The 26682-nt window shown below is 38.8% G+C and overlaps 1 protein-coding gene across 1 annotated transcript in view; it reads right to left on the bottom strand.

Annotated features, from left to right (window-relative positions):
• Nucleotides 1-1062: 1062 nt before the first annotated feature.
• The window catches only part of SNX4 (sorting nexin 4), a 35632-nt gene continuing 10012 nt past the window's right edge, over nucleotides 1063-26682 (bottom strand). Inside the window, 12 exon segments of the mRNA XM_072874787.1 lie at nucleotides 1063-2984; nucleotides 3310-3424; nucleotides 4795-4940; nucleotides 5733-5832; nucleotides 7096-7185; nucleotides 11313-11378; nucleotides 12918-12979; nucleotides 14510-14582; nucleotides 19170-19225; nucleotides 23149-23196; nucleotides 24311-24460; nucleotides 24537-24675. Of these exon segments, the coding sequence (XP_072730888.1) occupies nucleotides 2937-2984; nucleotides 3310-3424; nucleotides 4795-4940; nucleotides 5733-5832; nucleotides 7096-7185; nucleotides 11313-11378; nucleotides 12918-12979; nucleotides 14510-14582; nucleotides 19170-19225; nucleotides 23149-23196; nucleotides 24311-24460; nucleotides 24537-24675 (1093 nt within the window). The 3' untranslated portion in view covers nucleotides 1063-2936.

The following is a 26682-nucleotide window of genomic DNA, read 5'->3' as shown; positions in this document are numbered from 1 at the left end:
CAAGATCTGCTCTGCACTTGCCAAGGTAGTCCCTGCACTCAGCTGCTAGGTTAACTCTGCTTTGGCTGACATGCCAGATACTGAAATAATATATCTAAAACCAAAATAAAGAGAATTCGTAAAAATACTTGATCTTTCCATTTCAGCTGGCTCCCTTACCCTAGCTACATTTCAGGAGCAGACAACAGTAGCAACTAAAATGTACCGACAAGTCAAGGTCCTGCTAGTAATGGGGAAGGTCAGGGATAGCACGAACAGTGACAATCCACCCAGCAAAGCTGCCCGGGACAGAAGTGACAGCTCCATCAGTAACTCAGATGATCCACGTAGGAAAACTTTCATACACCAGCATTTTGTCAAGATTAAGTTAAAATGGTCTACCTACCTGCTATTATTCCCAAGGCCTTCCACCAATTTTTGATGTTTACTGGATAACTGAAGGAAGCTCGTCAAGGCAAAGTGGATTGAGTTACAGAAGTTAAATCTGCACTGTAACTGGAAAAATGCATGCTTCATAACTGCGCTTTTGTCATGTGGACTCTATTAACCACATGGAAACAGGCATTAACTGGATCATTTCCCCTTAAAAAGTTAAAAAGCTAAAAGGGGGAGAAACCTTCACCCTTTGCTAAGATCCACAAGTACACAGACCGCATGCAATACTTTTCTGCAAACAGCAGAAGTAAAAGAAATAAAGTTATTACAAATTATCCTTAACCCACCTTTCACCCAATTTCTTTCAAACTAAGCAAACCCTTTTCAAATGCATCCTCTCTTACCTAGATGAAGACATGCATGAAATTCAGACAGCTAGTTCTGTTTGGGCAAAACCAAAGCAGGGATCGAAGCTGGCTTGTAACAAGCATCTAAGTTTGGCCTTAACACTACGTTCTTCACGTAAAAGGCAAATAAGGTAGTTGTGGGCAAGTTACTACTTAAATTTTAAACCCAAGTTTGGAGGCCATTTGAGAGCTAAGATGGACAAGAACCGATTTCAAGAAATTGAACAGCAGTTGTCAGAATTAGGAAGACAGCATTTTTACAAAAACCACATAACAAAAATATCAAAGAGCAATTTTATTTAGCTTATTTGGCACAAAACTTACAAGAACTGTTTTGTTCCCTTCTTAAATTTAGTACAACTAGCAAGGAAAAAAAGGCATACTAATACATTTAATAAGCTGTACAGCAAGTGAAATGTGGAAAGAGGCACCAGAAAGATCTACCAAAAATCAAAGTGCATGAAAAATACCTACTCTGAGCGCCTCACGGTATTGTATTAAGGCACCACTCCTTTAGAAGTTTTACTGAATACATCAAGTGTGCAACTTCTTGGTTTGGAATGTAAGAGTCCTTCAGCCTGTATTGCAACTGGATACCACAACCTCTGAACGGAACGCTTCTCCTTGTAAATGTTCTATGGAGCAACCTCTTTCTGCCCAACATCATCTCAGCCAGGAGCGTCACTGTCATATGCTTTGAAAAAGCCAACATAGGTTATGAGAGTGACCAGCATTTTACTTCAGAGTTTTAAGCTGTAGTGTGTACCAGGCCTACAAATTTTTTACAATGGTTTTATAAAAAAGAATTGCTGCAGAGACAAAAGTAACATGGGGCATATCAGGAACTATGTTATTGATAATTTATCATAAGAACTTTTAAGGACTTCCTGGAGTATCTCTTAAAAATAAAAATCCGAGTAGTGTTATAATCCAGAATAATTAAATACGCTTTTCAGAGTATTACAAAGCTTTCTTTAGGACTAGCAATCAAGTCTGACAAATTCCACAAGACTTCAGGAACTTTAAGTAAGTATGTAGCAAAAGCCCAATATTAGACAGTGGTAAGTGTTTTTCATAATTGGGAACATTTAATGCAAGTACCTGTAACTGCAAATCATGTTATACCGGTGTATATGTATACACATATATACACACACACATATACACACACTGAAACATCATTACAAGAGCCAAACAGACACCTTGGTTCGTTGTGGATTCTGCACGTCACTGCCCTTAAGTGCTACCGAAGTTGCACCAGGTTTTTTATTTCAGCATCTTCATTAAGAACTATTCTTTTAAGAACCAAACCGCTTCAGTTACAAGAAGAGGTACCACAGGCCAGATTCACATCTAGTGTAAACAGGTTCCAAACAACCAAACAGAAGTTGCATCCGCTTCTTACCAGCTTTGACTTTGGTTTTGCTGCTCAGCTGGATCACCAGTCTCCTTTACTTGCAGGAAGAAGTTTGATAAGAAATCAATGCCCATATCAAAACTTAAGTGGGAACCAGTAAATGCAGAATATTGTATCAAACCATTGTACAACACCTCTACTGTAGAGAGTTTCAAACATCTCAGGAGCTTGAGACTGCTTAACCTGAACTCTGGAAAAGCACATTTCTCTATGGACATGCAAAGGCATTTAAATATGAACCCTAGGCGTTACAGTATTTCATTTTTTGCCCTCTTATGGTATAGACCTCAAGAACACAACTGTGTGTCCCATTATAAAACCAAAACACCCTTGAGCATTACAAATTCTAAACAGCAATGGCTGAAAAGAAGGGCATCTGGAAGTGATCTACACATTACAGAGCATGGTGTTTCACAAGTCTCAGAACAGTTCATACTTTCTGGGATAACTTTCCCTATACCTTTGCCCCAATACAGAGCTGTAATTTTCAGTAACTCTTTTACCCCTGAATTATTTGCTACCACATATAAAACATGCCACAGAAGTGGCAGTCAGGGCTAAACATTTAATAACATGTCCTTTTTGTCCTTTATTAACAATTACAATCAGCAGAAAGAAAAACTATTCACTCATTTATTTCATGATTTATACGTAAGTCATGTAGCAACTTAACATTGGTGTTATACATTTGTGCTTCCGTTCTCTGGCACTTGGAGGAGGAATTCATTTCCAGATAATCACATCTTGCTGAAGCATTCCTTTGCATTTGTCCAAACTTGAATTCCCTTTAAAAAAAGTTAAAAATCAAGAGGTGGAAATGTACTTTGTTTGCAAACCTCATCAACAGACTTTCTTACGCAGAAGACTCTAAAAGAGTCCCACAAAACTTCACAAAAGAATAAGGGAGAGACCACACTGGAATTGGACCACACTGCCTATTATATATCAACATCAACACGCGACTGAGTTAGAGTAGGACAGAATATGTGCGAGGTTTTACGCTAGTGAATTCCAGCCTTCTGTGACTGCAATGTTCCTAGTTATTGAAAGTGTGCATCTGATCCCCTGCTGATATGATATATACACTAGCCTGGCCTTTCACAAACATACCTTTTTGCACATGCTAATCTGCATAACAGCATAGCTTATAAGCGCCTCCTTCAAATCGTGATTCTTTTGTTCTTTAAACCGTTCGATGTCAGCCCAGGCACTTTTCACAAAGTCTCTGTAATTAAAAGCAATATTTCTGTTAGTGTTTTACATGTTCCATCCTCAGCTGATCTTCCTTCCTCTGAACCCTCACCAGAGAAGCTATGTATGACAAAGCGCTCCATCTTTCAGTCAGTAAACCAAGTTCTGTAGTTATGCATCCCACAGTGTCCTCATTTCATAATTGGCACTACTACCTAATTCTCCATCTTCTTCTTAAGATTTTAATCTAAAGAATCAGTTTCACAGAATGTGTTGGGTTGTTTGTTTTGCATTTTTTTTTCTCCAGTAAGCATCACTGCCATAGAACCAGCATAATTCAGAATATACTTTGCTGTTGGGGTAACTACGTATCTTTATGCTAACATTCAGCACACAACATTGCACATTTCTTTGTCAATTGTCAAGTCAGAATCTTGGTCTTTCCAACGTGAAAACTCACTTGTCATCAGGATTTGAGACACTCAAGTACAACAAACATTTACAATGCAAATTTGACTTGGACAATTCACTTCAGGAATTAATTTTGTTGGTTCGGTGATGTGTCTTCAGGTCTCCTTAACTAAAATGGAGGTAAATTTCTGTAATTCATAGCTTTCATCTGTGCTGGACTATACATACAAGGCAAGTATTCACTTGAAAATTGCTTCCAGAGCTACAAAAGCAGATCTCCCATACTTCTGTCAAAATGATTAAGAAATTGCATTTACCGAGTGTCTTGTTGTTTTGAACTATTCATTAACTAGTCTTATCTTTCCAGCTCTAATCCTAACATATTACCCCACGTTTACCCCTTGTGTTATACGATGAATGTGTTCTGACACAATCACATTGCTTTAGGAATGTTAGTTCCTGTTTTTGATGTTTGCATTCCTGAAGAAAATTTCATTAGAGCACCGAGAAGCAGTTACTCAAACACAACTCACCAGAACTTCTAACCTCTTTCAAACAGGAGTTAGTTGTCCCCCATATGAGAAGTTGCAGAATATGAGCTCAGGACCCATATGCATAAACCAAACTAAATACTATATTTGAAGCAAATCAGCTTTTGAGTCTTAGGCTATTCAGCTGCAGACCTACAAGCCCACCTGCTAAACATATTACTAGCTGAACATAAAAGCATGCAAAGTCAGCCATTAGAGTGGGCTCAGTAACTGGGAAAGTCATCAGGTTTTACATATGCCATACACTCAGACCAGAAGCTAACTGCATGTACTGTACTTTATTTCACAACTTGCAGCTGACAGGAGCTTTTATAGACAGCTCATAAACACCAAGAATATATTAAAAACACTTATAAAATGCAAACACCTTCAAGAGCATCCAGTCAAGGACTTTTGCTAAGACAAGCCCTATGTTTTCTTTGAAAGAGTCAAGCCCATTTACCTGCCCTCCAGATTTTTAGACTTAAGTTGTTCTTCTCCTTCCTGTATCTGCTCTTCTAGAACCTTTATCTTGGCTTCCCTCTGCTCAGGGGTTTCCTGCCCGAAGAGCTTGCTGGTCATCCCTTTCAGGGAGAATGTTCTCACAGTCTACAAAAAACAAAGACACTAAGTTTGGGATTCCTGAGCACAGCCACAGGACATGATGTGATTTTTACCAGCATTTGGGCTTATTTCTTATTATTCAGCTGATTTTTGGCTTTAACTTCCATTCCATTAATGTCCCATTGATAAGTAGCTATAGAAGGTATGGTGGCTCATGTTAGGCTGAGCAAAGTAGGGAGGAAGTAATGTCATGTTCAAACCTTTAAGGCTAGTCTGTGGATAGGACCAAAGTGAGTCATTCCACAGGTAACCTTTCAGAGCAATTTTCTTACTGAAGTAGGAAAGAACTTAAGTGTTGTCTTCTGTATAAGAAAGAAAAGCCATAAAGTAGCTGCATATAGAGCATCAATAGATCCAACAGCAATATTAAGAATTCTAAACCCTTTTTTGAAATTACCACTTGGAAGATAATGTTTTAAGTAACATTATCTTCCATATAAAAGGGACTACCACATATCAGTAATATCCACCTTCCAAAAGGCAGAGGAAGCCTTTCAGAGTTTTGACCTTTTGGATAGAGTTGTTTGTGTTATTCTGCTCAGGTCATATTTCCTGCAACCATTTACTTGCTCAGTATTCAGTAAAAGAAGTTTGGTACAAACAGCTTATGTCACCAAGAACCAAGTTACTTTAAACCTCAGATGCCTACAGCTCATATGATACCGCTTCTCATAAGCGGCAGCCAGCATGTTAGTGCCATTTAAATGTCATTCTAAGTAACTTGGCTCAAATAAAAAAATAAAAAGGCATCTTGGAGAACAAAGTGGAAAGACTTACTCCTGTTGCCAGTTCCTCACACTGCTGTTTCTTAGATGTTAGGTCCTGTGCAGCCATTTCCAAGTCATATTGCATTAGTTCGTGTTTCCTGCAAACTGCCCTGAAAAGTAAGCAATGAAAGATCTGTCACGTAATACTTTGTTTTGCTACGTCTCCCTCCATTTAAACTTTAAAAATGGCATCGTGCTTTTTTTTGGCACGCAGCACATTCAGTTATTTATCTAGCTCGAATTCAACAGTCTTATCACAGAATGCATAACTCTGCAAATGCTGTAGTTCAGCAAGCCTGGATCAAAGTATAAAGAAAGTTCTTAGTACAGCAGCATTCTGCTCTTCTGCTCCTCTTTTTAGACTCATTCCGAGACACTCTCAGCAATACGAGCCCTACCACCTACTTAAGGACACCACTAAAATAGTTTTATTTAAAATATATTACAGAAAAATCACAACTATGACAAAAGGTACCTGGAGATGGTACCTGTCACAGCAGTAATGTATCAGTCAATCAAAATTCTTCACAGTTTATTTTTTTAAACAATGAAACAAGAAACTGTGCTCCTAGATTCATATAGCGCCTTTCATCTGGAAAAGAGGAGTTTCCTCTGACCACCTGCAGTAAGTCCCAGTCCTGTGTGGGCTGACAATGCTACATCCGTACTCCAAGGCCGGATAAACTCCGTTCATCTCCCAGGAGAAGCTACTTGTGCTCTGGGTTCCCACAGCAGCCGTCACACTTGCCAACCTGATTCTCGACAGCACTACCGAACCTCTCCAAGAGGTCTGGAGCCAGCCCGTGGACAGCACAATAGCTTTAGATGCAATCTTACAGCATAAAGCAATTTACTTTAGTATCCACACTTGTAAAGGAGGAGTGCCCTATAAAGGCTAGTGTAAAAATAAGCAAATAAATTAAAACATCAGTATTGAGCTGCATGATACTGCACAGCAGGTGAAAGTTATAAAAGGGCACTTTGAAACTTGCTGGAATTTGTAATGGCTGTAGCAGCTCTGTTTGGCCTATCTCATTTGAAAGCTGAAGCTTTCAGCACATTGGGGCACTATTACACCAGAAGCCAAGGAAACAGTGTAACCAGAGGAATAAACAGCATTACCTTTCACAGTATACCGATTTTAACATTTCTGTCATTTCACTATTCATCAGCTCAGTTCTAATTTTTATTGCCACCCACATCACAATCAAATATGAGTAAGCAAAATAAAAGGCGAGAACATGGAGATTCCACAACGTTGAAATTTCTACTTCTCAGAGAACAGAAAAGGATACCAAGCTAAATTCAACATCAACACAGTGTTAGAGGAAAGGACTATAGCTTCCATTTGAGCTATACACTTCTGTATATACCGTAGTGCTTCCGCATAGAAGAGATATTCTTTCAGCTGATCTGCATAGTGTTCCTCTTCTTCCAGTATGTCATCAATAGAAGCTGCATATCTGGTGAAAGACAGCCATGGTTAAATATCATGTTCCTTAACTTAACCTTTAAAGACTACACATAGAGTAACAAGGGAGGACACCTGTTTGACAGAAACACTGGTCACAAACTAAAAGACTGAAAAGCAATTATTTTTAAAGGGTTTTTTCTTTCTTTGTAATTAAACTCTGAATCAGCAAATATAAACACTCCTGCAGGCCTGTTTCTTTAGTTGTTACTACAAAATCTATCATAAGTTTCCTGCTGAAGATGAGGCAGTTTTTATTACAGGAAAGTAAAACAATTTATTCCTTTTCTTCCATGGACTGCCAATACGCAGCACCAAGGCAAAAAAGACATGGTGCAGAAGAAATCCTGCAAGGCTTAAAAGCATTAAGGCATAGGAACGTGAACATCATACCCTCTGAAAAGCAGAGAGGCAGTATTTAAAAGGCTGCTTTCATTGTCCGTTATTCAGCCTGAGTACAACAGAACTCACAGCAGTGCTCTGAACACTGCAACATTAAGTCCTTCAGCTCCTTGAAAGTGTGTTGCTTTGTCTGCTGTGTAAGTCAGGCATATCAATTCAGAGCAACAAGGAGTTTAAACCTGCCTTTTAGGGAGAAATCTGAAGTACAAGGGCTTGGACCAACTCTGTAGCTCTTGCATTCAGTAAGAGTTTTGTCATTTAGGCTGATGTATCCTAAAAATGGCAAAAAGCACTTTCTTTTCCTAGTTTATATTGCTTATTGGACAGTATTTAATAGGTTCTCACTAACCAAGATGACTGTGCTTGAACACATTTGCAGGGACAGGCCTACAGCTAAGAGGTAACGGCACATCTCACTTGGCACAGTGACAGAAATAAGATGCCACTTTAGCAAGCAATACACGGCGTGTACCACTGGAGATAACCAGAATGAGTGCGATCCCATCACAAATGCCTTCATCTATTCTGCCAGCTCGGTCTGGATTCTCAAGTACATGGCAATCCCTTGCACAGCTGCGGGCTCTCTGCAGCGAGTGTATGTCTATGCTTGTCTAGTGACCAGCACAATGTGACCCAAATGTTAATTACAGCACCTCCTGGCTTTAAAGTTTTTGCAAAGTCTGAGTTTTTTCCCTTTCTTCCTGTGCCTCTCCAGTAACTGGCTCTATGGAAGAAGAGGCAGAGTCTCAAGCTGAAAGGGAACTGGTAATGTGACTTGGGAGAAAACAAGAAATCCCTCCTGCAAGCTCTAGAAGAAACAACTATATCGCTTAGACCCCTAGGAACCTAAGGGAGACACTCCTGCTGAAAGTTATCATCATCCTCAGGCCTGCTCAGTAGGGCATGTGAACTAAGGCTCTTTAAAGAGGGAACGGCTACTTGCAGAATAACTGCAAGAATGTGGAGCCTGAGGAAAAGTTGTAGACATGCCCATCTGTTCAAGTATGAATTTTGTTAAGTTTGCAAGCAAGATGAGTTGTTTTGATGCTCTGCAAAATCAAAGACATGGCACACCCAGAAAAAGCCCCACCAAGGCTATTGGTGATAAATATTAACATATGAAGTGACCAGCAACAGCAGATCAGTTTAAGTAGAAGGGATAAAAGAACAGGCAGAACAAGAATTCACATTATGAATCACAGTAAGGAAGAAGTCCAAACTGTTGAAAAACATACTTGTTCTGAAAAAATCCTGCAGCCACACAGGTCATAAGTGGCTTACCCTCTCTATTTTTAAGTTCTGAAGTACAATAATTTTAGTATAGTGGTTAGATTTCTCAGGGCAGCAGATGGACCACATTTCAGTTTCAAGTAAGTTCTAAGTTTAGAACAGTGCTATAGCTCATCTGTGTCAGAACAACCCTCAAAAAAACCCAAAACAACCCCCCCCCACCAAACAAAAACCCACCTTACCTAGACAGGGTTTTCATAATGACACGTAAGTTTGATTTGAAAAAAAAAGTAGTAAGACAAGCTATATTTCTGACTGCCTAAGCTGAAGTTTAAATACTGGTTTGTCTTAAGCAGGTAGACAAACCAGGGAAAATCTGAAGGAGAAACTCTGCAATAAGTTCTAAAGGTACCTAATATGTTCGCACTCTTCATGGGAATCATCAACTAAACCCCTGTTTTAATTTAGACTGCTTCCACCTGTAATGACAGTCTAGTTGATACAGAGATAAAGGGTCACTGATTAATAGCATAAAGGACAGAAGTCAAAGGTCTGGCATTTTTTTCTTTCATCTTTTAAATGATAGAATCACAGACATTCACTTGAGCTTTCTCAGCATACTCTGTTGTTTTCTATCACTTTAGCAAGCCTCATCCTGTTATAAAACACACACTCAGAGGTGCTTTGGGATGTCTTCTCCAAATATTAAGCAGTTTTAGATCATACTAAACAATAACAACTCAAAAGTTTAAATAAACATCTAGTAAAGACTACAGCATATGGGGTAGATAGAGAATAATTAAATTAGTCTTGAAGTTTAACATCTATATTAGGCAACGGTCTTGAAGTAGCTTTCTGTTGCAATAAACTCCTGTCTAATGTTATGGGAATGGTAACTGGACTGGTAAGTTATACTTTCAAGAGATCATAGATATGATCCTTACTGGTAGGAGACCACAAGGGTCACTGAATGAGTTCCTGAATCTCACAGCTGCTGCTTCTTGCTTGATTGTCACTAAGAGATTATTGTTGTACAAGAGTGCCAGAGCAGAAGAGATGACAGACAATGAAAGCTACTTCAGACTTCATGCAGTGATTAAAGTTACCCAGAAACTCATTGCCATTACTCTGGATCTTTAACCCTAACTGTGTTACAGACAGAAATATTAGACATCTTGCATGTGTGGAGAGGGTTCAGCCTCCTGACTGAGAAGCGAGGCCCACTTCTTTTAGTTGGTTACGCATTTCTAGGTGTTTGACATCGTAGTGTGGTGTATCTGAACCACTGAAAACCTACTCGTGCCTCTAACTCCTCTGTATTATACCATGTTTTCATAATCTATTCAATTTGTTTATACTGCAATAGGTGCTTAACATTGTATTCCACCTCTACTTCAATGATTTTCTTCTGAAAGCAGAATGCATTCTCTATTTCTTTATTCTCACTAGAGCTCCCTGCCTAAAAAATATTATAGTTTTTTTTGGGTTCAAACCACCATGTTAGCCAACACACAGAAGTGTGAATAAATTATTCAGAAGGGTTCAAATTCATAAAGATTGATAAAAACAGAATTATTCTGAAGAAGCTGAGGGCGGAGTTCGGCATGGCTCTTCAAACCCTTCCACTTGACAACACCAATAACAACCAGGCAGTAGTACATATGTCAATCTGCACTGTAAACTAAAACTGATAACTTCACTTCCACACTAATTACACTTTATCAGTAAAAATACTGTACGAGGAACTCTCAAACAGATTCCATCTCTTGCTGCAGTTGTTACTTATCTGTACTGCGTGATTATAGAAGAAGAATCAGAGTGATGAGAAATTATACTGATTCACTTACTATATATGACTACCTGAAAGCAGAAAGCATGAGCCTGGAATACAACTTCTGTGAGCACTCTGAAGTGCTAGACTCTTATTTTGAAGGCTGTGCTTTGCATACTCTGCCAACTGACTCAAGATGCAAAGAGGGAGGATTCTCTACTTTATTACATCCAGTCAGTATTTGTTTCAAGAATCCATTGCAGTTTTGGTGCTGATTAATTAAATTTCTTAACTTTCTGTAATTAAGTCCAAATCTGTGTACCATCTACTGCATGGTACAAAATGCTGCTATCAAAACCAAACAGATCTCCATCAGGCCTGCAGTACATTAAGGTTGTATTCCACCAGTTTCTCGCCTAGTAGCTTAAAAGAGAAACTGGAAGAATTCCAAACACTTCTACAATTTCAACATAATAATAAAAAAAGAAACCCCTCTGGTTCTCCTGAGACCTTTTGAGCTACTTAATACAGTACATGGATGCTAAAATTGTGCCTGCATCCAAGTCACAGAAACACTGTATACCTAAAAACAATGCACCCCCAACTTTCTCACTGCACTACTTGTATGTACTTTGGGGTTGAGGGAAAAGAGAGGAAAGAGGGAGAGTTCTACATCTGGCTTACATCAAACTATCAGATATTCAGTCAGTACTTACACATCCATGTGGTGGCCAGCACTCTGCAACCCATCCCCCATCTCCTTTTCTATTGCACTCCACTCACTGTAGGAAAAACAAACGAGAAACAACATCACACATGAAGGGTAAGGGAAGTTAATAAGCTGCATCCTGTATATAGTTTCTTTCCAGGTGACACCTGAATGGAAACTGCCTCAAAGTTGGACTTGGCCAAACTGTTTTCTTCCTCTAAGCAGCAACACTGACAATGTGGCAAGGCTATCTACGGCACTCTGTTAAACAATTGTCCCAGCCACCTAAACTCATCCTCACAAATATACTTAATTTGGGATTGGTTTTGGGCAGAGAGAGTCTTGTTTAAATAGCTAAAACTCAATTTAAAAAAAACCAACCCAAAACAAACAAAAACCCCACCCCAAAACACTAGCACTTAAAATGGGGGGGGACGGGGGGGGGACGGGACACGACGACTTTCTAAAACAGAATTTGGTCTAACATGCTCATCAAGAAGAAACTAAGCTTTCCAGACTTGCAACAGATCAACTAGAAGCCTCTCATTCCAAAAACCAGAAGGTGGGATTTGACATTTGCAAGCATTTTACTGCTCCTGAAACAGTTTGCTGTATGTTGTTTTCTATTTTCATAGTAGACTGCTGTTTAGTTCTATTCATTAAAAAAATATCAACTTACAAGCATCTCATTACTGCCACTACCTATTCACATTATGGAGATAATTTAGATAAAGAAGGAAACAGCTACAATAAAGATAGCAAAAGACTTGTTCTGGACACCCAAGTATGTGCACTGCCATTTTAATTGTGTTCTCAGCTTTGTGAAACCTTATGAGATTTCTTAGTTACAAGAATTACATCCACAACTCTTTTTACAAGAAAAAAGGAGGGGGTCCCCTTATATTTCACATATAAATTATGTCTAATGCATCTATTCTGTCCTTCACTTTTTCATAAACATTCCACTCTGCTGATGTTGACATTTGTTTGTCTTTGTGTTATTACAGAACTACACCTAATTTCACTTTAAAACCCCCAATGAGAAAGACATCTGCAATCCATTAACCCAGAGAATTAAATTTAGCACTAGAACAGCGTGTAGAAGCAGGAGGTTTCCCTTAACCAGAAGTTTAGATTCTTTAATTCTCCAGTGAGATGGAAAACTTGAGCATGCAATTCACTCATATAAATCAAGAAACGATTGGCAAATTCACCTAAAAAAGGTATTAAAATTGGATAGATATAGTTGTTGATTTTTAACCCTTAAAAGGGCCTAGAAGCTTTTCAGAGACAACTGCGTGAAAATGGGTACTAAGTTACTTTCTGAAGAAAATGAATGCCAATGCAACAACAAAAGCCCCAAAGGTCTGGAACACAAACCAAAAGCTAAAGTCTTCCACTTGAGACTAAGCTCAGCAGATCCAGAGATCACTATATCCAACAGAGAAATCTCATTCAAACTGCAATATGAAGTTTTCCAAGGCAGGCATTTAAGCGTTTCAGATATACTTTTCAAAAGCATAACAACATAACCAACAAATTCCCTACTCTCTCTCTATATACACACATCTCTCTCTCTATGTACATACTTAAAAAATGGATGAACTCTTACCTGAATACTCTTCCATAGTTGCCATGGACTTTATAGACACCATATAGCCGGTCTGCTACCCTCTAAAACATTATTTAGAGTCAATTTTTGGTCATCAACATTAAGTGCAATTGCTTTGTGAAAACCCACATACAAACTTCAAGATAAAGCCTTAATATTTTTATACAGGTAAACAAGATTAGGCCTAAATCTAATCTAAGCCACTACTGAAGGAAAAATCAACAGCATTAAGTCTTTGAAGACTGAGGTCACAGTCAAGGCTATACGGAAAAGTAATGTTTCAAGTACTTCTTTGGAAGCACCCATGTATAGGATATGCCTATGGAGACCAGAAATAATCAAGTTACCTTCAGTTTTTGATAACCAGATGTAAGACATAGCCTCCTTTACCCTTATAATGCCAAATTTATATCCACACTTGCTTATTTAACATAAAGATGGCAAGACAAAAGTCCCTCCTATCACCAAGACTGTAGGGAAAGCTTCAGTAAAATTCTAACAAGTGACTTGATTTTTCCATCCAGCTCAGTGAAACAAAGGAAAGGAAATGAGCTATCCATTGCAGAACTTATTGCTCAAGCTAGATATGTCATTTCAGCTATTTGGAGAGTCAGTACCTGCTACAGCCAGCACTACAACGCTGGCAACAACCTCAGAAGAAAAGACCACATGTACACTCTGAAGTGTGACTTGTAATCCTGATAATGCCCTTGTAATTGCGATGTACCAACGAACAAGACTGAAGTTCGGTAAGAGTTACCGTTACTGGTCTGTCAAAGCAGTAAGAGGGAAATGTAAACAAAGTGCCCAACAGATCTCATGCACATACAACCCTGAGAAAAAGGCACTGTCAGTAGAACATCAGAACCTCAGCTCAACAGGGCAATCAATTACTGTCCTTTCTGCTGCAGTTTCCATCAAAAATCAAATCCCTGTTGAACACACTAAAAAGCAGTATCGTGCTCCTCATTATTGGAATTGTAATTTCCTATTTCCTTTTTGTGACTTTTAAAAATAAAATAAAATCTTTCATTCTCAACCCACAGAATATCTTGATGCATGACATAATTGTTCTTATCACTAGAAAGAACATTATTCATTACAGATCGAAGAATAAGCCAAAAAAAGAAAAAGTGTGCTCGGAAGCATACACACTTCATACTACAAGCTCTGGAAAACAAAGTATTATATGTCTGACCAGAAAACTGTGTTGTGGGGCCCTTCCCAGCCCAGACATCCAGGAAAAGCAACTTGTCTGCTGAGTAGAGAGAAGCAGACATCTCGATCCTCTTTAAGACACCTCCCTCTGATATGTGACCATCAGGGGAGAGGGCAGATTAGCAACATGCATGTGTTTGCTCCTCCAATGACTGTCAAGCTCAACCACCACATTTGGAACTCTTTTCCCCCAAATCCGTACAAAGTCAGCACCCTCCCCTTGCCATCTCCTGCCCCACACTCCAGAGCCAGACTCTCTCAGGCAAAACTGCCCCTATTCTAGAGCACATATACCAGTTCTCTTGACTAAAGAAGAAATACTGCCTTAGAAATAAATTATACTATTTGTCACGACACACATGGGAAATACTTACAGCTCTGACTCGCAGAAGGTGTGATATGACAGACTGCAGTTCATCGCTATAGTGTTTTAGCTCAGTAAATCTCCTGGGAGCAGGAAACAGATAGTACATCATTAGCCATCATGAAAGCAAGCTTTCACAGAATGCAAGATAGAGCCACAATGCCACAGCCAGCGAGACAGAGCCTGGATTATGTTGAGGTGGAATTAGCTGAAGACTCCTAAAGAAGTGACTGCAGAGTTTAATTTCCCTAAAGCGAACAACCCAACACTTGCCTAACTGCTATTTTTTTTGTGTAAATGATGACGGTTCAGAACAATTTAAGAGATACAGTTTTATGAAATATAAGTAGTTAACTGAAATTACTACATCGTGTTGTTTTTTTTTTTAAAAAAAATGGGATTTATAAAAGCAAGCATGATTGAATAGGAAAGCTTCAAATAAGTACAAAACCAAAATCTGCTGAAGCATACATACTTCTTAATAAAAACGTGTTCACATTTCTGACCTGACAAAGATACTTTACTTGCAAGCTGCCATCTAGCCAGTTTTGAGTATAACCTTTCAGAAGTTCAAGGAAGCATTCACAATTATCACAATTCCTCTAAGGCTAAGCCATATGGTAACTGTAATAGTTACATATGAAACCCTGTTGAGACCTGTACCTGCACAGGAGTCACGCAAGGCTAAAAGCAACCAAGTCACTACAGCTTAGCAAGGTACCAGTCAGGTAACCTATTGCAGGTGACCATGTGCGCACTGCTAGCCTGCCACTACTGAAGGAAAGAGGCATTTTATCAGCCACCCCAGTTAAGCCTTGGTGGTAGTTTAAGTTGATACCTTTAGCTCATGCTAATCACAAAGCAGAGGCAGCTGCCACAGCTTTGCTAGTGACAGGTAACCAATTAAACCAGTGCAACAGCCACTTCTGCATACATAAACCCTCCTTATTACACACAAGTAATTCATGACCTACTTTGGTACACAAGAATGTATTTCATCCAGATGGGAAGCCAGAAAGAGCTTTACCTAAATTACTAAACAATTATCTGAAAATAAACAAACAAACACAGAAGAACAGAACTAGAATTAAGGAATGGGAGACTAAGATTAGCCTTCCAGGTTGATGTTCAACCATAAAAAAAAAAACAAACCTTCACCCCTCCTCCCAGCTCACGCACACAGTCAGGCTTTGTATTTCAGAATAGTTTGTACCCAAGAGGTCTTACTGAAATGAATCAGGTCACTTGTTTTGGGTGACCAAGTATGAAATTCCAGGGTTTTTCATTTAACACCTCTTCTTCCCCTGCCAGGAAGTCTTCCCCTAAAACATTCTCCTCCTTACATTCAGGAAGTAGGAGCTTTATTACCATTTCTAATATTTTTGATCTCCAAGGAGCATCTTTTATAAGATTATGACACACACAGGGTTAAAGTACATAAAAAGATTTAAAGGCCATCAGAGAAACTGTATGGGAAAAATAAATATAGTCATTGATCTGCACAGTGGGGTTTAGAGAGCAATCTTTTCAGTTTACACTTTATAAAATATGCACCAGGGCTGCATGTCAGACAGCTGCAGACACGTACAGTGAAGATATTTGAAATAATTGAACTAAAAACAAAAGATTAAAAAGCATGCCTTCAGCTCAGGAAGACTCCCATTTCCACTCCAGAAATTTATAATGAAAAGTTTTATTTATCCTGTTTTGTGGCAAGAAAGCTTTTAGGAATGTCGTACTCCCTGAAGGCAAGAGTCAGGAACCTAAGAGAACTTTCAGTATCCTGGACTCCAGCAGCAATACATCTTCTCCCGTGCCAATTCCTCCTCCATTAAAAAATAAAATAATAATTAAAGAAAAAAAATCACCACTTCAGAACCAAGCTGTCTTCTTTTTATTATCTCAGAAAAGCATAAACCAAAGTGATGCTATTTTTTGCCCAGTCTTCTGTGAAGGTTGAAAATTTTACAAACATAATTTTTCAGGAAAAACTGTTTTTAAGAGACTGGTGGTATTGCAGATCAAAGGTTTATTCCTCAAGTATTTGCTTAAGTCCTGCTCAGTAAAAATATTACATAATTATAAAGTGTTTTCCAAACTGAGTTTGGCAAGGCACACAAAGGGATGTTTACTTTCCAGCGCATCATAACAGTAGAAGTGTGAAACAAGACATTGTTTTGGCACTCTGACTGAAGCAAGCCTAGCACTTTTCCCTTGGTTTTACTGGTTCTGCAACATTACCAACAGTCTAGATATTTAACTATGCTATTAAGTAGAACTTCAGACACAAATGAAGAACAGATCAGGTCACATTTCTGTAGGGGCACCACCGGGCTTCTTCTCAAAAATATCTTTTATGGTAATGGCAGAGAAGAAAATTTCATTTACAGTAGGCAGCATTTCAACGTAAGTTATTTACTTTGTGCATTTTACTTGGCAGTACTCCTCCCTACATCAGGGAGGGCAGTACCATTTTCCTGTTTTGTGAAGAAAGATATTACAAGAACAGAACTGTTCACTAAAGAACAAGCCATTTGTCCAACTAACCAGACAAAAAAAAAAGAGAGTTTTTCTTTTTAAAAAAAAAAAAAAAAATCTGTCTTAGGAAAGGATTTTGTGTTTCCTAAAGAAAGCTTTCCCCAAGAAGAAAGCTATTGTTTTGATTAAAGTACAGAAAGAGAACAAGAGGATGGGTGCCATGAGGCCAAATTAGAGAGGTCTGCAGTAGATACAAATTTACCCCCAAGTACCAGAATACCATATGTTTATCACCATATAATTCCATCATTAAAGATATTTATTGCCTCCCACAGGAGGTTTAGTTTCCAATCTACATTTGAACTCCTAGAGCAGCTTCGTTTCAGCTGTTTAAAGCTCCTCAGGTTGCTCTAAGCTGAAGGGTGCAGCTCCACTGAGCCGCGAGGCAGTCCAGACTGGGAGTTGCAGCTATTCTTCACCTGAACCCTTCCTGGTCCAGGAACCTGAAAGCCTACACTCCACACAGCAGTCAGATCTTTTGTTTCAGCAAGGTGAGCTTGCTGAACCCACTTTAGCACCCAGTCATACAAGCACCAAAGGTAATGCAGAGGGGTAAGACATCAGATTCTGGGTAGCTCAAGCTAAGGATGCTAGGCAGAGCAAGGCACTATTCCTCCTGTTAGGGCCACACATGCTACGCTAAAAGGCTCTCCCTGAATTAAAAAAAAAATAAAAATACAAGTTATGCTCATCAGTTATTTATTAAACAACTTGTGTCCAAAAGTTCAATTTGGAAGCTACGTAGCTGGCAGAATACAATAGAAAGCATGTGCCATATCTCTTAAGTGCTGTGAAGTCTCTACTGAGAGATACACTCAGGGACTGTTTTTGTTACAAGCCCTTTCTCATGTTTTCCTTGTATTAACTCCTTTCCTGCTTTTTACCAAGCCACTTCTCACAACAGCTTTGCCTTCTGAAACATTGTTACCTAGAAAGATAACAGTATATTCCTCATCTCAGCTTAACCAGTCTTGCCCACCTCTGCCTAGAGGCAGACTACTGGCAAAGTTTCCCTGCTGTGAAAGCAGGAAAAGCTAACTCCTACTAGCCACAGACGAAGATGGTGGAGGATGAAGCATTCAAACAAGGGGCCAATTTCACCTATTGCTACTGACAGAACTGCTGTCTTTCGATCTCATTCGTGAATGTTATCTGTTATATTAAACCCTAGCTAAAAGCTTCCTTGCTGTCACAGAAGGCTGCAAAAGCAAACAGAATAAAAAAGGAGGGACTGCACCAATTCACAGATAAGTCTATAAAGAGGTTCAGAAAGGTACATACCCTCTAACATCCTTAATACAATACCCATAGATGCTAGGGAAGTACAAAGGGAACAGACAACAGGAAGCAGTCAGGGACATGCACTCTCCCTAAATAGCATCTCCTATTGCCACTATTGGAGAGCAGATGAACCCAGAAGGGCAGTTCACACGGGTCTCCATTGCTTATAGATGGCAAACAGCAACATCTCTTGACCCTATGGCTGCACACTAATGTTTAACTATCACAAGAAGTAGAAACTCTCATTTTACCCTCCTCACATCATCTAGGGTATGATGAACCTCCTGCTATGCACCCTTACACTTCTGAACATTTTTTTGATCTAGCAGATTGCTCTAGTGCCTGTCCCAGAGCTTCCTAAACTGCAACAGAGCTGAACTGACCTCCAGACTTCCAAAAGCATCTGTGAAAAATTGGCAGCTTGACGAGAACTATGAACTGCAACACCAGGGTGCGTGCATCCAGAATTGTACACTAGCAGATTTTTGGAAAGACCTACTATCAATCTGTATTCTGTTCACGTTTGGAAAGATTTCTTTGCAAACAAATATTAAGAGGTTCTTTTTCTGGGTCTGTTTTTTTTTCATTCCTTCCTTTTAATCTAGCTAAAATGAAAGACTCATTTTGCATAAAGTGATGGCATTTTTCTGAGTGTTTCCTGTTCCTAGAAACAGGATTTTTCAAACCTTTTCACACTACCTCCTTACTGGGCTTCTGTTAAGATTTGAAGTGCAGAAAGATAATTTTTCTTTTCTGAATTTATTTTAAGGAGATAGAATATTCTGTCATCTGAAGTTATAGTTGTAACTGAAAAAGAGAAAAAGGGAGGGAGGAAGGATGTGGAATCTTACTTGTCTGGGTTTTTCACTCTGAATGTTGCATTAAGAGCTTTTAATCTGGAATCTGCCTGAAAAAAGGGGAAAAAAAGCTTTGTTAATTTAATGCAATTAAATTCCAGTGACAAAAAAATCAGCCTTCTGGCAGCACCATTAGAAAAAAATCCTGCCTTCCTGGCATATTTAAATCTTCAAACATTGAACAAAGTTGACACTAGCTGCCCTGCATGTCAGATTTTTTTATTAAAAAGTCAAAAAACTAAGCTATTTTTGTGAACTAGGATGTAAACAGTATCCACTAAAATTAAACTGGTATAATCCAAATCCCACAAAAATAGTCCCTTCTTAAAATGTTGCACAAATCATGGAGTTAAGATACACAACCCTACATTCTTTTTAGATGAAGCAATTAGGTAACATAAGACCATATGGACAAACTATTTTATATTTTTCAAACCAAATAAAACCGGTGGTAGAGTGACCTCTATATGCTCTTTATTACTAGGAACAGTTCCCCAGTGAAATCAAAGTCTTATATATGGTGTTCTCTTATTTTATGACTGGCTTCACAGAAAATATGTAATTTGTATATCAGAATAGAGTCATTTTTAATGCAATGTTCTTTTCTATAACAGAGCGTATATAAATCTCTACAGAAGAAAGTTCAATACCTAATTAAAAAGGTAATTGGCTACTTTACTTTTTGAGATGTTGGTTTACCAATGACTGCAACAGCAGTATGGAATCTCTCTAAGGAGGGTTTTTGGGTTTTTTCAGTTTAATTGAACATTAAACTATGCAATGGGTATTTACTCTTAATAAGACACCAATACAGATGAGATACCCCAGCCTCATCCAAAGAGGTCCCACGTCACCCACAACTTTTCATTTCTATATGGCATTTTACATACAGCTCACTCGGGGCTCATCTATACTGCATGAAAACTCCAACTCAGGTAAAACGGCTGGAGTCTACTTTTGATCAGAACATCCCTCTTTTCATTGAAAGAATAATAAATAACACATCTTGTGAGGTGTATAGATTTCCTATAGTGTACTCCTTTAGCTAATGGATTGTGCCACAACTGCTAGCAGTAAGTAACTTCAGCAGTACTTGTTAGTGCTAGTATATGACACAGGAATATTTTGTGCACTGTTATGGCCAACTCAAAGCTTGAAGAGCTATTTTGAATTTGACAGTAAAAGGAACACAGTATTTTCCCAAACCAGGAACGGAGTCCTTCCTTTAGGGCCCTTTCAGTAACTTCTACAAATGAGGCAGGCACAGTTTGAGGCTGTTCCACCTCCCACTGCATTGGGGTTGAGCAGAAGATATCCATATTTGAATATCACTGCAAGTTCCTTTCACCTGGAACCACCTCTGTATCTGGAGGACACTTAAGACAGCATCCAAGTTGAGGGAAAATCAGTTTCTTTCTTCAAACTAGGATGAAAGGTACCGATGGCAATCTTGCTAACTTTAGCTGTCCTTCCAAACACCAAAGAACCAATAAAAAAACATAGTCCACAAATCAAAAGATAAGTGAACGAAACCTGCAAGACTACGACTGATATGGGAAAAAAACATGTTCATTGTCACCACTACATGCAGCGCCCCTCTAAGAATATCTTGCAAAGGGAAGACAAAGGCAGCACAGGGAAGCATGTCCAAGATAGCACAAGGAACACAAAACACTGCAGTAACTCCAATCCAGCCCAGGCTTTATGTTTATTCAGAGTGCTCCTCAGGCTTGTATGGCCTTGGACCTCCACTGCTCTATCCCCACAAGTCATTACACATGCCAGTTAGATTTCAGGTCGTTCAGACGCACCTATGTGTACTCCTCACACATTCTCTAACAGGACAGACACCACCTAGGTACACTGACATTAAATCAGAGTCCTTCCCTCTAAGTAGCTATTTCACAAAATACTGTATTTAAGTTCAAGCAGCAGGCACCAAAGCCTTTTGAGTTTGTTGGGACAGCATGCACATTCAACAGGTTTACACTTGAAAAGGATCACTTCCTACATTACAGTTACAGGGCAAGTTTCTGCCTTTTGTTACAGACACATGTAGTGCTCTGAAGGAAGGGTTCAGTAAGTACACAAGCACTGTCAGGCAGGAACCAAGATCCTGCCAATGCTCAACCGTCTAAGTAGGGTTATTTCCTTCTTGCCATTAACAGCACAGTAACTCCCACACACCACTTTTGAGCATTTTCACCACACAGAGTTACACCATTAGAAAAATGTCTATCCAGTCTTAAACTTGATTTAAGACTAATATGCACAAGCATTTTAGAGATTAATTCCCCATCAACTGGGGTATAGTAGAGGAGTTTTCAGACAGTTAATTCCTACTATGATCCTATAATCATTTAAGTAAACTAAAGAGAGGAGGGTATTTTCTCCTTCCTAAAGGAAGGGTTAAAATCCCAAGTGACAAATCCCTTAAAGAATAAAATTAAGTGCTGGGGGTGGGAGGGAGGAAAGGCATGATTTAATGATACAGTTGGCAGAGTAAACAAAGTCTCCAACATCAACATTCAACTATAACATACTACACTGCATTAATGCCTAATTTAAAGTTTAGTTAGCCTGGTTCAAACCCTTTGGGATAAAAGACACATCCTGCTTTAATGCATTGGCAGCAGAGACAGCAGCAGCACGTAAACCAGTGGTCTGTTTCTAGTCTAAGACATGTAGTGAATAGAGGTTTGTCCTCCAGTGTAGTGCTAAATAACCTCCAGTCTTGAGGGGTTTCTACTTCAGATGTTGAATAAAGGAAAGATGCTTTTTCCCAGGCTTTTGCGAAAAGTTAATTTTCTTTCCTAAGGAAACAGGAACTGTAAAAGGGAAACTATACACACAATCAAATCTGGAAGGAAAACAGGACTTGCTCATCTCTCATTTAATCTACAATATGGTTTCAGGTAGGCAAATATTCTCAGCATTCTGCTACGAGTTTTCTTTCATACACACACCACTGTGTGCACTCCTAACATACCCTACCAGTACAAACCTTCTGAACTCCTATGAGCGTAAGCTGAAATAAAGATGTGTTGACTAGGAAAACACAGCTTGAGAGCTTTACATTTTTTGCATTATGAACACTAGCAATATGCAAGCCCTACCATGACGGAAGAGAATTATTGTCAAGTTAAGTTATCAACATTAAGTGTCAGTATCAAAGCCCCTTGGACATTGAGGATAAGAGCACCAGTGATTTTCTTTAGCTCTCGCTATTCAGAATAATTCTGCATAATCCACCTAGTTTTCAGTTGTGATTTCATGAGAGTTGATCACATTACAATGAAACAAAAGCTCAGTATTTGTCCCCATACAGTGTCTTGTCCAGACACAGCCCAGCAATCTATCAGCTTCTCACAGATTCTTGTCCTGTACAGACACATGACCTTTGATCATTTATTTGTGCAAGTCTTCCACCAGTTTACCAAGCCATGAACTCACTGATGCCAATGGGGATAGTACTACTTCAAGACACATTCTGTTAAACAGTTAAGGGGCATCACATCCATCTGTCTTAGTCCCTTTCACCAACTTATCCTTGTAGAGAAGTCCTACAATTCAGACCCCTTTGCTTGTCCTTTTTTTTTTTTTTTTGACACCTTGCACCTCTTACCAGGTTAAATCTGATGCCCATCTTTAAAACAATGCTAAACTAAACTGACAACATACAAAAGCACTGCTATGGGCTCAAGTTTGTTGGTTTTAAAGCTTGTAAGTATCATAATTCTGTATTACTAGCAGAATTACAAGGTTGAGCATCACACACAGGCACATATTAACAAGCCTGCTAGAGAACTTAACAACTGAAGTCTTACCTATTACGTGCTAAAAACACCACTGTTTTTTGTAGTTACAAGCATACATAAACCAATGCCTTTAACTCATTCTAACAGCAAACAGCCTTTCATAAGGAGTATTTCTGTGTCACAGCAGTCATGACACAAACAATTACAGTAATTACCTTTAACTGAAATCCAGTCTCATTCACCATTTCTTTCCATCCACCTTCCTAAAAATATAGGAAAAGAACGTTCAGTTAGAGTGATTTGAGAGTGCCAGTTTTTGCAAGTCCTTATATCAGTCCCTGTATCAGAAGAGCTTCTCCAGTAAGCCTGGGTTCTGCCTCAGCTACCCTCCCCATGTCTTTTCAAGAATCTGGGTTAACAATAACATGTCATTATGTTGTGCTTACATACTAACCTCCCTCAGAAAACTCTCTCCTCCTCCCTACTCAATTACCTCATTCTATCAACTGGGGGCAGGAGCCACACAGCTTTGTCTAAAGTAGCAGCTCAGCTTTTTAGAAAGAAGGGTAGTTATCATCTATTGCCTATCAGATTATCAGCAGCTCCAAGGACCTTTGCAGCTTGAGGCAGAGAGCATACAGAGAACATACAGGTGACAACTGTTTACAGTGCACATGCAGTCACCTCGCTCATGTGTAGTGGTTGGTTGTCCACTGTTTTCAGTTCCCATGCACTGGTTCATCTACACACTACACTGTGCTGTGGTAAACATATCTGCTCAGTCCACCATTTGGGGATCTCTCAAAGCACAGGAAAAAAGAAACATACAACACCTTCTAAAGTTGAAAACTGCAGAATGCAATGCTTTAGCTGACAACTGGATCACAACTTTTGTGATAAGACATTGTACTGGTTTTGGACCAGGACACATATGAACAGATCATGATTCAAACCCCAAAGCTAAAGAAACCATGGATATCCAAAAAGTGAATTGGAAGCCAGTACTGTCTCTGCAGCCAGCAGTATAGCATGCTAACTATTTCAGCTTTAGTCCTAGGGAAGCTTTCCCAACCAACACACATTAAGTTCCCAATATACTGTTCCAAAGAGGTGGAAATTCTCTCTTAGGAGCCTTAAAACTAGACTGGAAAAAATTCATAAGGTACATTAGAAGGCCAATTGTACAACTGTAGTGGGCTGTTAAGAAGCTTTTAGATGGACAAGCCTTTTCCACCTCAAGTTTATTCATGTTGTCTATGCTTCTTCTAGACACAGAACAAGCTGTGGGTCAATGGGAGGGAAGAAGAGCAAAAGGACATTATCTTAAATAAACAATCACTAACGAATGTATTTAGAAAGCACATCACTTTACTATACCTGCGTTAAAAATGAATAAAAGATTTTGTCTTGGCAAAGAACAGGATGTGAAGCCACACGTAACAAGAAGTTTTCCAAACCGATTCTTCTTCTTTCCACAAAATCTGGATCCATATTATCTGCTGATAGCTTATGCCAAACAAATTCAGCCTATTTAAACAGAAGAGTGTTAATAGTAAATAAGTAACAAACAATACAAAGCAAGCTGCAGCCTCAGCTTCCTTACCCTTTTTTCTGGCAAAGGTGGAACAACAATATGTGGATAGGTAACTGACAAATAATTTCTCAACAACTCAAATTCACTGTAACGTCGCCACAGGGAGTCCACTGGGGCACACTGTCCCTCACTCTGGGACTCAACAGCTCTGAAAGATAAAACAACAAATCTGAGCATTAGTAAGCTATTGCCTTCTCCCTCATACCATCAGTACAATTATAGCAAAGGCCCTAAAAATAGTTACCCAGTAATGATTACTCCATAACTTGCCCATAATCTAAAGTAACCTCAATTAATTTCATGTCTACATACTTCATTTTAAAATATTTATAATTTCTGCCTGATAGCACTCAAATTTTCTAGGAACACAGGAAAAGTCAATGCATTTTCATCACACCACAAGCAAACAGGTAGGTCACAGTCAAGTAAATAGTCACACAAGTGACTTAGTACACATCACTACAGAATTAGACATATTTCTCTTGGAACAGTGTTAGGCTCCAAGCCAGCACGATTTCATGAGCAGCTGAAGGATACAGAGTATTACAAGAAGGAATTTACTATTCAATGGGAAAGTCTTCACTTCAGAGGATAAAAATTGTCTTGCCTGCAACAGCTAGAATAGTTAAAAATATAACTTTAAAGATATTAAGAAATTTTAAAGGATATTTTTAGAAAAATGTAGCAAATTTCAAAGCACTTCCAATTTTTTTTTTTTATTCAAAGTGTTCAAAGTTTTATATTCAAGGACTAAGGACATATAGTCTAACAAACTAGCTAAAGATAGGGTAAGCAGGTACAAAATTGATGCATCTGAAAAATTTGTTGAAAACTTAAAGCCAACATCACCTAGCAAGGGCTTAAAGGATTTTATGTTACTATAAAAGGAGAAATCATGGAATATTATAGGATTGAAAAGTAACATAAAAACTTGGAAAAAAAAAATCATCCTTCATACAAGACATTTAAAGCAACAGAAATACTTTGCAGTATCATAAAATAAGCATCAGGTCAGTAACACTTCTTGGCAGTTAGCATATGCCAGAATAAACAGAGAGACAATTCAGATAAGGCACTTAACAGAAACCAGTGATGTCTGTGTCTACCTTAGTTCTTATATTAAGTGACTAATTAGCATACAAAGCACTGGCATAAACCTACATGAAACAGTATTAACTATGGTATGAGATTATCACAGATTAGTTGATAATCTAATCTCTGCACGCCTGTAGTCCAACTCCCTTGCTCAAAGCAGGCTGCTCAGAGCCATGCCCAGTTGGGTTTGGAGTATCTCCAAGGATGGAGACTCTACCACCACACTGGGCAACCCATTCCCATGTTTGAACACCCTCACAGTAAAGAGGTTTTCTTACATTTAAATGGAATTTCCTATATTTTAATTTGTGGCCATTGCCTCTTGTCCCCTCTCTGTGCATCACAGAAAGAGTTTGACTCCATCTTCTTTACCTCCCCCACCAAGCATTGATACACATTGCTAAGATCCCCTGAGCTGCCTCTTTCAGAGGCTGAATGACCCCATCTCTCTCAGCCTCTCCCTGCATGTCAGATGCTCCAAGCCCGTAACCATCTTCAATGGCCCTTCACTGGACTTGCTTCAGTATGTCCACATCCTTCTCGTACTGGGGAGCCCAGAACTGGGCACAGTAAATTATGAATTACAAGTACTTACTCATATGGTGCTCAACAGAATAGGGTACTACATTATTTTTTCCAGCACAATTCAGGCTACACAGTTCTTGAATTCATAAGAACTTTCTGGAGTCAAGTTTTAAAAACATCTAAATAGCACACAAATTATTGGTTTTTTAAGCTATTCTTAACCTACAAGGTTGGATTTCTAATGACCTTACTGAAAAACAAACAATCCCACTCCAGAGCAGCCCCAATTATTTGGTACATCTAAACAAAACACAAGAAGCCTTTGTCATCAATTTCTGACCTCTCATTAGAGAGGAACAGCCTTGCTATATCCTTGTTTAAAAAAAAAAAGCATGGTTACATCTTGAGGTTGAAGTAATGTAATACAGAATTATGCAAAAGGAATTTTTTTAAAATGAGCATGGCAGAACATACCTGTATATCTATCCTTGCCTTGTGGAAAGGACATTTATTCCAGGTGACTGAATTTGTAGAA

The sequence above is a fragment of the Ciconia boyciana genome, chromosome 10 (genome assembly GCF_034638445.1).
Source record: "Ciconia boyciana chromosome 10, ASM3463844v1, whole genome shotgun sequence".
NCBI lineage: Eukaryota > Metazoa > Chordata > Aves > Ciconiiformes > Ciconiidae > Ciconia > Ciconia boyciana.
The sequence above is the reverse complement of the archived record's forward strand: the minus strand, read 5'-3'. Positions and strand labels throughout refer to the sequence as shown.